General features: G+C 29.3%; 1 protein-coding gene and 1 pseudogene across 1 annotated transcript; both read left to right on the top strand.

The window, feature by feature from the left end:
• The first annotated feature begins 11298 nt into the window (after positions 1–11298).
• LOC129284932 (putative disease resistance protein RGA3) lies at positions 11299–12884 on the top strand (annotated as a pseudogene).
• A 410-nt stretch (positions 12885–13294) lies between these two features.
• LOC129286189 (putative disease resistance RPP13-like protein 1) lies at positions 13295–14877 on the top strand. The gene is made up of 4 exons (XM_054922206.1): positions 13295–13609; positions 13678–13867; positions 14094–14528; positions 14630–14877. The coding sequence occupies exons 1-4, from the start codon at positions 13295–13297 to the stop codon at positions 14875–14877; spliced, it is 1188 nt and encodes a 395-aa protein (XP_054778181.1).
• Positions 14878–15092: the final 215 nt, after the last annotated feature.

A 15092-nucleotide genomic window follows, 5' to 3' on the forward strand; every position in this document is an offset into this window, starting at 1 on the left:
AGACAATAATTTGTATCATATTATTTTTTAAAATAAAATTTGAATATAAACTTATATTATTTTTCTCAACGAATTTATATTTGTGATTTACTGATTTCAATCACTAGATCTATGAAATTAACAAATAATATATATTTAAACTAATTCTATGAAAACTAATAAATAATTAATTTACAAAATATAATAAAAAATTTATTTACAAATTGTAAGAAAAATTTCCATTATTTTTCAAATGTAAAGAACATATCTGGAACTTATAAATTATAGATTTAAAAATATTATCATTGATATAAATTTATAAAAAAATATATTATGAATAAAAAATAAATTATTTTTTAAAAAAATAAACTAGCCAGCAGGCCAACTTGTTTGAACCCACCATTTTTATGGGTTGGGCTCGTTTTAAAAAATAAGTTAATTTTTTAATTAAATTCATCAAAATTGATGGGTTGAATGAATTAGTATATGTATTCAACCCGTTTTTTCAATCCCAGAAGCAACGTGGTCCCGCACAGATCAATTATTGTCCTCCACCTCCTCCTTTTTCTTTTGCCAGCCAATTATTGTCCTCATTGTCTGCATCACATTCAAATTATTTTGTATTGGAAGCACTAGGTTCTCTCAACTACCCATCATTTGTCAATGCATCAAATTTTACATTAAGGATCTGTTTGGTTCGAGGGGAGGGGAGGGGAGGGAAGGGGAGAGGAGGGAAGGGAAGGGGAGGAGGAGGAGGGGGAAGGGAGGGGAGGGGAGCTCCCCCCTAATTTGGAGGGGAGGCTTTGGAGGGGAGGGGAGGGAAAATTTTAAAAATTTCCCCTCCCCTCCTCCTAACCAAATGAGGGGAGGGGAGGGGAGGGGCTCCCCTCCTCCTAACCAAATGAGGGGAGGGAAGAGGAGCCCCTCCCCTCCCCTCCCCTCCCCCCGAACCAAACGGAGCCTAAAAGTCTTCATCAGAGTACTTTTTACTCCTTTTTTTAATCTATAGAATTTAACTCATCAGTACATTTGAAGACATATATATGAAAAAAAACATAGAAAGAGAGAGACTCTTGCCTCAAAAGAAAGAGTAAATGTTATGATGAATTGCATATGTTGTATTGACAATACTCATTACTTTTGAAATTCTCAAGATTCATCCGTGGGGGGAGGATGTAGGATTCATTATTTGGATCCCAGCCTCTATATATATCATGGTTTTCATCATCTTATTTTATTTTATTTATTAAAAAAGGATTACACGTTGGAAAGTATTAGGTACATTGCTTTTTCAATCAAATTAACAAGCTTGTTTCAATAACAAAAATTTGTATTTATTCCCCTCATCCTTTGACTTCCTTTCTTCTAGATCTTCCTTTGTTGATATGTGCTTATTTTGTAGCACACATGTGATATTAACGATCGGGATCACATACAGCATATGCCAAAGCCACATTAGCAATTGTTAATTAAACTCAAATTATATACAAAAATCCAAAGGGTTATACACATATAGATCCAATTACTGCAGAACATTCTGCCATGGGTGAATGATTTGCAGGTTAAAAACTTTACAATTCTGCACCAATTTATGCTTAAATAGCAAAGAAGTTTTTTTGGATGAATGTATCTAACATTTATTAACTATTCTAATTAAGTGTCTTGTTATTAGTAACATTGGATTATTGCTCCTAAAACTTTTGAATCATTGTTAAATTACCAACAAATCACCCTTTTTCTTGCATAAGCAGAGTTATCCCCAGTGATAAAATATCTTATATCTTTAGAAGTTTTTTTCTAAGGCTATGTTTGGTATATTAGAATTTGATCAATGAGAAATGAAATTAGAATTAGACTAATGCTTTTATTGGTTTAGTATGCATAAATCCAAATTCTTTATGGATTCCAATTCCACCAAAATACTCATGATCCAATTCCATTCATATCATAATGGAATTGGGGCAATTCCATAAAATTGCCATTAGTGATGATTTTTTTTTATGTTTGATTTTTATAAGGGCATTTTGATCTTTAGCTATTTTAAATACATATACTTATTCAAATTATATCTGAATTTTTTCTTTGTACTAAATATACATTTATAACTCAATTCTAATTTTAATTTTAAATTCTAATTTTATCAAAAAAATTTCCATCCTATCAAATAAGGCCTAAAAGGAACTTGATTTTTCAAAACTTCCCACATAAATATCTGAATCCTACATGGAACATTAATTTTTCACATCATTTTCCATGCTACAGTCCTCCCGCTGTTCTTTTATGTGATGCACGAGTAAGTTTCCTTATTCTATCAAAAAAAAAAAATAAGTTTCCTTGTTACTACCTATCCAAATCTCAATATCCCTTTTATGTGTTCTAGAAAAGGCATATTTAATATCTCATTTGCTGACTAACTTGAGTAAAAGACTCACAATATTTCAACATTCTAGGCTCAATTGTTGAGCATGAAATATATACTTCCTCTATTTAAAAATATAAAATATTTTTAATTAAATTTTACTCCTCAATAAAATAGTTATCTAATTTTAAACTAACACTATCTTTTCATATTTATTCCCATTAAACATCCTACAATAAATATAAAATCATTATTAATAAGGGTACTTTTAAAAAAAACAATGATACATCTTAAAAAGCTAAAAATGCCTTACATTTTTGAACACCTTACCCCTCAAAAAATGCCTTATATTTTTGAACAAAAAGAGTATAAGATTACCTGATGCGTTATTTCATGAAATCTCATTTTTATTTATATTTTCATTCAAATATTTATTCTCATTTTTATTACTATATAAAAATATTCTTTTAAGGCAAACACATGCTTATATATATATATATATATATCACATTTGCCTGAATGCAATTCTATTTGTCCACGTAGGGTTTGTATCTTGTTTATTTTTTATTTTTGTTAATTATAAGAAGAGATATAAATAAAGGGTATGCGGGATCCATCTAGTTTTATTTAAGGTTTGAGCACCTAAAATTCACTTGAGTGATGCAAAAGGGTTATATTGTTTGCATTGATTGTATTTATATATTCACTTTATATTATGAAGTTTTACATTTTTTTTCTTCTATGTTTTCTTTTGAGGAGCATCGAATATATTATAACAATAAGCGAAGTATTTTTTTAAAAAATTATTTTTTTGAGAAGCAAAAATCTCCTTCCATTAATAATTCTCTGCTTGTTTTTGTTGACATGACATGCCCTTTAATGCTAATTTATCCTTAAATTTTTTTTTTTACGAACACTGAACACTCTAATTTTTTTTTTCTTTTAAAGAGCCTTAGTACCGTGTACTAATAAGTGTGACATTTTTCTTAAACTATTTTTGAGATGAGCAAAAGTCCTTCTTCATTAATAGATCGCTAATAGGGGGAATTTATGCTCATTTGAAATATAGCTTAGTAGAAAAAAATGCCTCATTTTACAATGTGCCTAGTGCTTCTTGAAGAGAAGTATTTGGAAAAAAGTCCATTTAAACCCTTGTAATAAAGTTGATTTTTTTTTTAAGTAAAAGATCGTGACAATCAAATGCAACATTTACCTTTGCGTTTACAAATCAAACCCAAGAAAAGCAAATCAAATGTAAATGCATTTGATTTCTGATTAAGCTAATATTAAACCAAGCATCAAGTGGTTATTCAATATGTGCATTGGTATTGTAATGCTATATTCTACTTCTTTCCATCCTAAATATAAGGTTGTAATAACTAATCCATAAAAACTAAAAAGGATAATTTGTGATACTCTTTAAAATTTTTGCTTCTACTTGCTTATATTTTCCCATAAAAATTTGATTGCATCAAGGATCATTTTTGAGTTTTTATTTATTTGATTTAGTCTTAAATATTTTAACTGAGCATATTCAAGAGGAAATTTCTAAATGTATGCTTTTTGTGAATGATATAATTTTTATTGTAAAGATAAGAGAAGAGATAAATTGTAAACTTAAATTATGGAGGAAAATATTAGAGTCAAAAGCTTTTTGCTTGAGTAAGAGTAAAACAGAATATTCACATTGTAATTTTCATAAAGGGTCAGTGAGTAGTAACTTGAAAGTAAAATTGGGTGATCAGACCATATCTTAAGTAGAAAATTTTAGATATTTGGAAGCAATTATTCAACAAAATGGGAAAATTGATGGAGATATTACACATAGGATACAAGCGGAGTGGTTTAATTGAAAAAATGCTAAAGGAGTTATCTGCAATGGTAAGGTACCTAATAAGCTTAAAGGAAAGTTTTATCGAACTGCTATAAGACCAGCAATTTTATATGATAGTGAATGTTGGGCTTTGATGAGACGGCAAGAGCATAAAATTATAATAGTAAAGGTGAAAATGTTGAGATGGATATATGAATATACACGTAAAGACAACATTTGAAATGAGCGAATACAAGAAAAAGTATATGTGCCAACTATTGAAGGAAAAATAGTAAAAAATTGTTTGAGGTGGTTTGGACAAATATAAAAAAGCCCATGGGAGGTACCTGTGAGGAAAATGAAATAGATGACTTTGAGCCCTGTCAATAAAGGTAGAGGAAGACCGAAGAGAACACTTTTAGAGGTCATTAAGCAAAACTTTTTAATTAACACTATTTTTAAAAACTTAATAAATAATAAAGCACAATGACATCACATAATCCATGTAGCCAACCCCACTTGGTGAGATAAAGCTTGTTGTTGTTGTACGGTTTTGAATTTAAAACAAAAAATTAATCATTCACAATTAAATTTTGATAAATTTATTATTGTTCCTAATTATAAGTAATGCATTAATTTAAAAGAATTTATTTATTCATAATTGAATTTTTTAAATTTATTATTGACTTTCATAAAATTTACAAATGTATGTCCATAAATTTATAAATGATGATATATAAATTCATAAAATTATATACCCATTCACAATTGATTTTCTATTAATTTACAAGTAACAATACTTAAATTGACAACTAACTTTTTTTTAGACAAAAATTAAGAATTAACTTTACTTAAATTCATGAGTCACATTCCATTGTTATTTTAATAATTACAAATAATTCTCATTATCATTTTCTCTAAAATTTAATATGCAAAAGTAATAATTTTCCAATAAATAATAATATTGTTAAAAATATAATTTTATAGATAAGATAAAAAAAATAATCTCATATCTGAGAACAAAACAAAGATTTCAGAACAATTACTTCCATAAGTATTTTATCTCAATTTATTTTAGTTTAAAATATAAGTAACTTAGTATATATAAAGATATTTATTTTATCCTTTATATTTATTAACTTAAATATTTGTGTAAATATTTTTTCACTCGTCATAAAATATATTGATAATTGAAATTAAAAATAAAAATAAAAATAATATATATTTTTATAAAAATAAATATTTTATTGATATGTAAATTTTTTTTAAATATTATTTATATTTTGAATGAGAGGGAGAATATTTTCAAGTAATGATTATATTTTAAAATTTTAAGTAACGAACGTGTAAGGGTTTCTCTTTTAAATAATCTCCAGATGAAAGGACCCCTTCGGAGAAGCAATATATGAATGTGACGTGGTCCCACACTGATCAATTATTGTCCTCTCCTCCTCCTCCTTTTCTTTTGCCAACTAATTATTGCCCTCCTCTTCATCACATTCAAAGTCTTATGATTTTTTTTAAATAAAAATTACTTGGTCCGCCGCGTGGTCTGTTAATAAAGTGCAAATTACTACTTCATGTCATGTCTTGTCATTGTAAATTTAATTTCCACAACTCAAGTCCGCATGTTCAGGCTTTAACTAAAGCAATGTGAATATGTGATCCTCAGTCCCCACACGGATCAATTATTGTCCTTCTTCTTGTCTCCACCTCAATTTCTTATCACTTTTTTGAATCTCCACAGGAAAAGATAAGTGTTGCTATTAAACTAATTTTCATTAAGAAAAGACCGTTCTTGTATCGGATTGTGCCCTACAAGCAAAAAATAATTTGCAATTTAGTACTATTAAACTAGATTAGGATATTAATTTTAAAATAATTTTATACTTTTATTTTTAATAAATAAATTATTATATCCTAATTAAATTCAAAAGAAAAAATATAAATACTCTCATTAATTTACTTTAAAAAAATTAATTTTTATTTACAATAGTTAAAAGTAAAATTAAAACGTTACCATGCTTTTAATTAAATAATTAATTTTTATTAATTTATGTGATTAAATTAAAAATATTTTATATATAAGGATGAAGAGAGTATTAGTTACAACATCCTTTGTTCATCCAGACATTTTAATTTCCACGAAGGCTTTTAATTAAGGAAGAATGACATTTAAAGTCTTAATAAAAGTTTACAAATTTTGTATTGAATATAATCTCATAAAAATATATTGTTGTTAAGTTTCCATTTTCAACAATAATATTTAGCTTTTAATAATAAAATATTTGCATGGCCTTCAGTCTCATTCTCCCATTATTATCTAAAGCAAGGTGGTCCCCGCACGGATCAATTATTGTCACCTCTCTCTTCATTATTGTCTCGACTGTCGACCAAGGCACTCCCTCGTCTCAATTTAGTTGCCATTTATAAGAAATTTTTTTATGAAATTATGCATGCGAGTAATTATTTTTAAGGTAATTTTTTTTCCACAGGGGTCACATTAAAATTAATTGAAAACCAAGTTCTTAGAATTATTACATTTGGCCGTTCTTAATTATCATTTAAGTATTTCAAAAATAGTTTTCTGTCATTCTCACTGAAGATTAATTGGATCTTTTCACTCCCATGATGTACGGAGCACATTTCTTCAATCAGGAGTGCTATTGAACCTTACACAAAGTAACGTGATCGGTCCCACGAATGAATTATTGTCCTGCCTTTTTTTTAACCACCAATTGTTGTCCTACTTTTCATCAAATTCAAACTATCCAGAATATCTCTTCACCCTTTTTTTATCCATTTAATTTAACTCTTCAATACATTTAAATAAAAGCAAGAATGATAGATGAATCTTAAGAGAGTTAAATAATTTAAATTAAATCTTAAATGTTAAAATTTTAAAATTTATAAATTCATTTCTTAATTTTATAATTTTATTGTAATAAATTTATAATATATTTTTAAAATTTTAATATGGTTGAAGGATAAATAAATTTATTTGTTTATTAAAATTTATAATATAAATTATAAAATTAATCACAATGAAATTACAAAATTTAAAGTTAAACTTATAATAAATTCTTAAAGTTTAGCATTTAGAACCTAATTTAAATTAATTGATCTCTTATAACCTATCTATCATTCCACTCTTGAAGAAATATGTGTGGAAAAAAAATATTTTTTCTACGGAAAAAACCATGCTCTAAATACAATTGCACCCTTTCCAATTACTTTTGTTAACAAAAATAAACATATTTGAATAAATTTAAAAATATCATTGTATTAATATGGAAGATTAAGTTATAACCTGGGTAACAACCTTAAAAAACTGTTAATGATAATTTTTTTATAAAAAAGTACCCCCTCTATGCCAAATTATAAGATAAATTGAAACAACATTACATATACCTATAAAATGTAATAATGATATTTTATAAATTTATTTTCCAAAACAAAAATACTTCTTCCGTTGAAAATTATAAGACAATTTGAGAAAATATTATTTGTATTAATAAACTATAATAATGATACTTTAGCAACTTATTTCTTCAAAATAAGATTGTAAACTTTTAATAATTTCTTATAAATCGTTACGTTGCAATATTACTTCAAATCTTTCTCTACTCAAGGGTAATATTTAAAAAGTATTATTAATAAATTTTATTTTTTTAAATTATATTATTTTTTTGATGAATTTTTTTTTCCAATCTTGACTTATAATTTAGATTGAAGAGAGTATAAACTTTTAAAAATATTATTTATTAAATATAACTTTAAAAGTATAATTATTTCAATTATCTGTTCAGTTGTAGAATAATATCTAAAAAATATTTATTAGTAAAATTTTATTTTTATTAAATTATTTTATATTTTAAAATAATAAAATTTGTCCAACATTATCATATAATTCAGGATGAGAAGCATTCGTTTCGTTAGAGATTGTATATTAAAAAATATAAAGTGTTTTTAAAATTTAAAATATAATTATTATTTTAAAAAATGTGTTATAATAAATAAATTATTTTATATTAATTTTAAAATAATTTTTTTAAATAGAGATAAATATAAAAAGTTAATATTAATTTAAAAACATACAATTATTTTATTAAAAATGAGATTACGTTAAAATCCCTTTACAATCATTTCCACGCGTCTTTTATTTATTTCTGTTCCCTAACCTTTTTTCTTTTGTGGCCCAATTTTCCGCAATGAGACCGTGAACAGCACAGACGGTCAAAGACTGCCTCGTACGACAAATCTACCATTTCACGTCCAGCGTCCTGTCACCGTCCGACCAACTAAGCATTCAAGGATTTTGTTTCGCGCCAAATCTAAATATGATTTTCTTTTATACTTTTAGCAATTTTTATTTTCTAGTCTGAGCATAAGTGGTCCTTTCTCTGTACACACATTGAAAACGTATCTGCCAGGATCTATGATAAATTAACCGAGATTCCTCTAATTGTTAAAATAAAATAAAATAAAATAATTAGGCCTCGTCACAACAATGAGTGCTAAAGCACACCTGATTTGCCAATAACCATCGTTTAGCTTGGAAGGAGGGGCGGGAAAGAAGGATTGTAATGAATTCAATTTTAAAAAATTGGATAATTATTCAACTTATCGATCTTTGATAAAAACATGTATGAGCAAAGGGAAAGAAAAATTGATTACAGAATTTTAACTTCATTTAACCATAAGTTGAATAATGTAAAACTTACTTAAATAACAAGTTTATTTTGAATTTAACAAAGGAATAATTAATTTATGGTTATTTATAATTTTTAATTTCAATGAAGTCTTTATAGTTTATTTTTGTTCGAATTGAACCCTCATAGTTTGATCCATTATATACATTAACTCTTGAATGTTAAAATTATTAATGAATGATTATTTTTCTCAAAATAAAAAAGTTTTTAAAATTTTAAAAAATTAAGTTAATACTTCTGGTCAAAAAAAATTATTTAATACAATATTTACATTTTTTATTAACTTTATATATATGTGCTATATATTCATTCAAAAGACATAATCTAATTAAGTAATTTTGTAATTAATTTTATATAATATTTTAATGAACATGTGAAAGTTTTTTTTTGGCCAAAAAGTGTTTGATTCATTTTTTTTATATCGAAAAAGTCGAAGGATTTTAATTTTAATGGATTACCATATCTAATAAAGCAAATTATAAATATTCAATTCAAACAAAATAAACTACTTAAACATAATTTAAAATAGAAAAAAATCATAAATACCTACAAATTAATTTTTTATTTAACAAAAATCACTATAATATATTCAAACTATTATATCTAATTTTATATACAAGTCACATTTAATTATATCATTACAGTAGAGAAGATATGTTATCTTTAAAAATTTTCTCAATCATATATAATCTTTTATTCAATTTATACAAAATGAGAGAGTTAGATTAAAAAATTAACATGTGACCAAAAAAATTAAAAAATAATTAATAATATGTTTTCTACAAAGAATTTCAATTTTTTATGGAAAGAAATTTATATATAGCACAAGATAAAATATTTGTCTTTTGTTATGAAAATAACCAATTAGAAAAGAAGATATACATGGAGAAGAAATGGAGATAAAAGAATGAGAAAATTTTCTTTGGATTATTATCCTTTATAATATAAATAACATGCTCAATTTAAATACCTGATTTTATATTAAGAATTATATAAATGATAATAATAAATAAAAAAAGTTAACCCTTATCATATTGAAAGTTTGGCAAGGGAAGATGAAGGGGTGAAGAAAATGATTAACACTTTTATATTCATTATATCTTTAATTATTTTTAAGGTTATTATTGTAAAAGTGACCCTCTCAGAGTATGCGTTGGGTAATCTTACCACCCGAACCGGCTTGGATTCTCTGGATATGCAATTACTAGTTATGACTCCCTTGTTCATGCCATGCCATGTCATTTTAATTTCCACAACGCGTGTTCAGGCTTTTAACTAACGCAACGTGGTCCGCACACGGATTAATCATTGTCCCCTCTCTCTTCATTATTTTCTCGACAGAGGTGCTCCCCGTCTCTCTCGTCCCAATTTAATTACCAATTACCATTTCAAGAAAATACAAAAATTTTTTAGATGGAAGTAAATTTTAATAAATATACTTTCAATTAACGTAAGTGGTAGAGATTCCTCAAGAATTCGAATTTCAAAATTTTTCCATGACCCTCCAGTTTCATGTCGAACACGTATAAAGTAAATTGAATTCTTTTGGTCTCACGAAAAATGGACTTGATTTTTCAGTTTCGTTATTATTTATAACTAATACTCAACATTTTCCATATATAATTTCTAAACTCACATTGTTCTATACAGTTAAAAAAGACATAAAAAAGCTGTTTTTTTTTTTAAACTACAAATGTCCTGCATTATGAATAAAATAGTCTATAGAAAATGTTTTTCATCACCGGAGGCGGTATTATTTGAAAGAATGACAGTAAAGCTGAAAGGATAAAAAAACAACAGTTACTCTCTTCTCTTCATTAAAAATATAAAATATTTTTTAAAAAATTAAATATTAAAAAATATAAAATATTTTAATCTTTTAAAGTGTAAGCATTATTTTTTTTAAAAAAATATTCCTATTAATAAATAATTTTATATTTATTATAGGATATTTAATAGAAATAAATATGAAAAGATAGAATTAGTTTAAAAGTAGGTAATTACTTCATTGAAGCTAAGATTCGATTAAAAATGTCTTGCATTTTTAACGGAGGGAATACTAGGTTTTAGATAAATTTTTTAAAACATAAATTACATAAATTAATTCATAATGTTATAAATAAAAATTTCAATTATAAATTGTTAGTTATATTTAAAATTTAAAATATTTTATTTTCAATTTCAATTCCAAAATTTATATTATTTGAATCGATGACTTGAATATATACTCAAACAAATGAATGATATCATTTATGATCTACTGATAGTATAATTTGCTGTAAATTCTACATTTTTTTACATTAATGTTAATGTTAATAGATCAAGTTGTCAAAAAAAAAAAGGATGTTAATATATCTGAAAAATATTAATTTTAAATGTTATTTACAAGTACTTAACGTTTTGGTTATGTACAACAATATCTTCCACCACCTTTCAAATCATATAAAGCACGCCCCACCTGTATTGATCTTATCTTCTCTGCTGTTGAACTTTCCGAGCATTCTCACTGTCTTGAGCAATACCACTCATTCCCAAAGAGATCATGGCCGAAGCACTTCTTTCTGCTGTCTTCAATGTGCTTTTGGAGAGGTTAACACCTGACCAAGCTGGCTTGATCAACTTGATTTGTGGAAAGAAGCTCGACAACAAGCTCCTTCAGCGTTTGAAGCCGTCCCTGATTGTTGCAAGAGCCCTGCTCAATGATGCTGAACTCAAACAACTCACCGATCCTGCTGTCAAAGATTGGCTTGATGAACTCAAAGATGCTGCTTATGACCTGGAAGACTTGATGGATGAGATTTCCACACGAGCTGCCACTCAGAAAAAGGTGCACTATTTCTCCTTTGCTTCTTGTGGTTTGCGTGATACGAGCCTGGCAAATAAGTTAGAAGCTATATCTGATAGAATTGAACATATTGTGGCACTCAAAGATGCCCTTGATTTGAAGACGACGAGTGGAAAAGAAACTTTGTCATGGAGGCCTCCAGTTATGTCTCATGTGAAAGTCTCTGATATTTATGGAAGGAAGAAAGAAAAAGAAGATCTAATTAAGCTTCTGTTCCATGATGATGATGGTGATCAGTTGTCTGTAATCCCTATCGTGGGCATGGGCGGGGTTGGGAAGACCACCTTAGTCCAACTAGTTTATAATGATAACGATGTGAAGCAAAAATTTGATCTTACCGCTTGGGTTTGCGTTTCTGAAGCATTTGATCATTTGAAAATAGCACAGTCTATAATTAAATCCATCAGTCCTGATTTTGTTTGTGATAATATGGATTTAAATCTTCTTCGACATCATTTGGCCAAAGAGTTAGAAAGGAGAAAGTTTTGGTTGTTCTTGATGATGTTTGGAATGACAAAATCACTGATTGGGATACTTTGAAGAATTTGCTTCAGAATGGAGTGGAAGGATGCAAAATTCTTGTTACAACTCGCCATGAGAGTGTTGCTTTGATAGCTAAAACCATCTCATCATTTTATCGCCTCAATGTCTTGTCTGATGAAGATTGTTTGTCAATTTTTGCTGCACATGCTTTCCATTCTAACGAATCAAATGTGAACTCCTGCTTAGAAAACATTGGGAGCGATGTTGCTAGCAAGTGTAAAGGATTGCCTTTGGCTGCAAAAGTACTTGGGGGAGTATTTCGATCAAAACCTGACTCCGAAGATTGGAATAAAATATTGAAAAATGTCATGTGGGATTCATCGGACAATGAGATCATTCCTGCCTTAAGAGTAAGTTATTATTATCTCCCTCCTCATTTAAAACAATGCTTTGCGTATTGTTCTTTGTTCCCAGAGGATTATCCATTTCATAAGGAGCAATTAATCTTGATGTGGATGGCAGAAGGTTTTTTGCAGCCGCCAAAGGGGAACATGACTTTAGAAGAAGTTGGTCATGAGTACTTTGATGATTTAACTTCAAGATCATTCTTTCAACCCTTACAAAAAAGTACTGAGTACTCTCATCTTAGGTTTAGAGAAAGAAGAGAGTTTGTCATGCATGATCTCATTCATGACTTAGCAACTCATGTTGCTGGAGACTTCTACTTTCGGTTAGAGAAGAATGGAAACAAAGTTGATAAGAAGACACGCCATTTGTCATGCAACTATCAGAATCATGCATGCTTAGACCATGAGTTTTTCAAAAAAAAAACTCCTTACGAACATTTATAGGATTGAAATTTTTCAATATCCCTGAGTCTGTTGGAAACGCTCCTCATATTCTACCATCAAATATGAAGTACTTGCGAATGTTGTCACTTCAAGGTTCGCTTGCATTAAGGATAGTGCCTGATTCTATAGGGGAATTCATCCATTTGCGCTATTTGGATCTATCAAACACAAGAATTGAAAGTTTGCCAGGTTCAACATGTAAGATGTATAATTTACAGGACGTTGATGTTGCGTGGATGTTTGTGTCTTAAGATGCTGCCAAATGACATGCAAGATCTTGTAAACTTGCGGCATCTTGATGTTAGGAACACTGGTTTGAAAGAAATGCCGAGGGGATTAGGCAAGTTAAAAAATTTGCAATTTTTAAGTGACTTTGTTGTTGGAAAAGAGCAAGGGATCAATATTGGAGAATTGGGAGCAATGAAAAATTTAAAGGGTTGGGTTGCAATTAATAAATTAGAGAATGTCAAGAATGGAAATGAAGCCTATGAAGCGAGGATGACAGAGAAGAAGCACATTAAGGATCTAACATTATCATGGTCAAAGGATGACGGCGTGGACGATACAGCAAGAGAGAGAGGGATATTTTGGACAAGCTTCAACCTCATTGGGATTTAGAAGAATTGGAAATACAGCGTTATAGGGGCACAGCATTTCCGGATTGGTTGGGGAGTCCTCGCTACCACAACGTGACTTGGTTTCGACTGGATAATTGCAAAAACTGTTGCATGCTTCCCCCCCTCGGGCAGCTCCCGGCTCTAAGGAGATTATATATTGAAGGATTAGAAAGTATTGAGAAGATTGGCGAAGAGTTTTTGAAGGCCGGTGAATGTGCTCCCCATGATACCATTTCCATCTCTTGAAACGTCTTGCGTTTTCACACATGACTTCGTGGAAAAGAATGGCATTCCCTTGACATGGAAGCTTTCCCTAAACTCGATATCTCCTTATATCGTTTTGCCCTGAATTAGTTGGAAATTACCTAGCCAATTGCTTTCTCTAAAAACTCTATTATCAAATGGTGTCCATTGCTGGCTTCTTGTATCCCGAGGTGTCCCGAAATTGAGGATTATCGACAGGTGGATGTGGAAGTGTGGGGTGGGTGGCAAAGAGAAAGAGTTACCTGCTTCCCTTAGGAAGCTAGAAATTACAGGATGTCGGATGTTGGAATCAATGTCGGAGGCACTCTCTAAACATTTGCGTCTTCAAGAATTAGGTATCTGGGAGTGCTCCAATACATCACATCAAATGATTCATTTGCCCCCATCACTACAACGGTTAACGATACACATTTGTCCGAATGTCAATTTTGTGTTGAGTTCAACTGCTCCTCTACAAAATCTCCAATCTATAGCCATTCAGCTGCGTTGTAATTTTGTGAAGTTTATGTCGGATGACATGGAACATCTTCTCCCAAATTTGAAAGATCTATGGATAACTCTTTGTCAAGAGATGGAAGCATTTCCAGAAGGGATCCTTGTGCCAAGTTTGAGGAAACTTTATATTCAATACTGTGGCAAGCTATTATCCCCTCGAGCAGAGTGGCACCTCCTAACTACCATTCTCTCCTTCATATTAATGGTTCAGATGTCAATTGTTTCCCGGAGGGCTTTTCTCTTCCTGCCACTCTCACCACTCTGCAGCTCAGCAACTTCAGGTACTTGGAGACGTTGGATTGCACAGGACTTGAGCACCTAACCTCCCTCCAACAACTCAACGTCAGGGGGTGTCCCAAGCTGGAGAAAATGTCTGGAGAAAAGCTGCCTTATTCTTTAAGAGAGCTTCGCATTAGTGGTTTGTCAATTGTTGGAAGAAAACTACCACAAGGAGGATGAAGAATGCGCCGCATATCCCACATCCCACTCATCCAATTTTTGATTTATTTTAAATTCCTGATATGAGATACAATTAGGTACTTATTCTCACTCCCTTGTTCCAATTGATGCAACTTTACTTTCGAGTTTTATGAAAATCCTAATCATCCGCATGGTATTTATTGGATTGGAAGATTTTTTCCCACGTCACTTGTCTCGTTCCTTGTTTAACTTCT

Source organism: Prosopis cineraria, unplaced genomic scaffold (genome assembly GCF_029017545.1).
Source record: "Prosopis cineraria cultivar Desert tree isolate PC_DT_omini unplaced genomic scaffold, ASM2901754v1 PC11, whole genome shotgun sequence".
NCBI classification, from domain to species: Eukaryota; Viridiplantae; Streptophyta; class Magnoliopsida; order Fabales; family Fabaceae; genus Prosopis; species Prosopis cineraria.

Bases quoted from the DNA above. Each gene is read 5' to 3' on its own strand.
- LOC129286189 (XM_054922206.1), top strand. From the start codon at position 13,295: ATGCTGCCAAATGACATGCAAGATCTTGTAAACTTGCGGCATCTTGAT. The intron at 13,610-13,677 runs GCAAGAGAGAGA...TTGGAAATACAG, and splicing joins ATGACGGCGTGGACGATACA to CGTTATAGGGGCACAGCATT. The intron at 14,529-14,629 runs GTTTGAGGAAAC...TTAATGGTTCAG, and splicing joins AGAAGGGATCCTTGTGCCAA to ATGTCAATTGTTTCCCGGAG.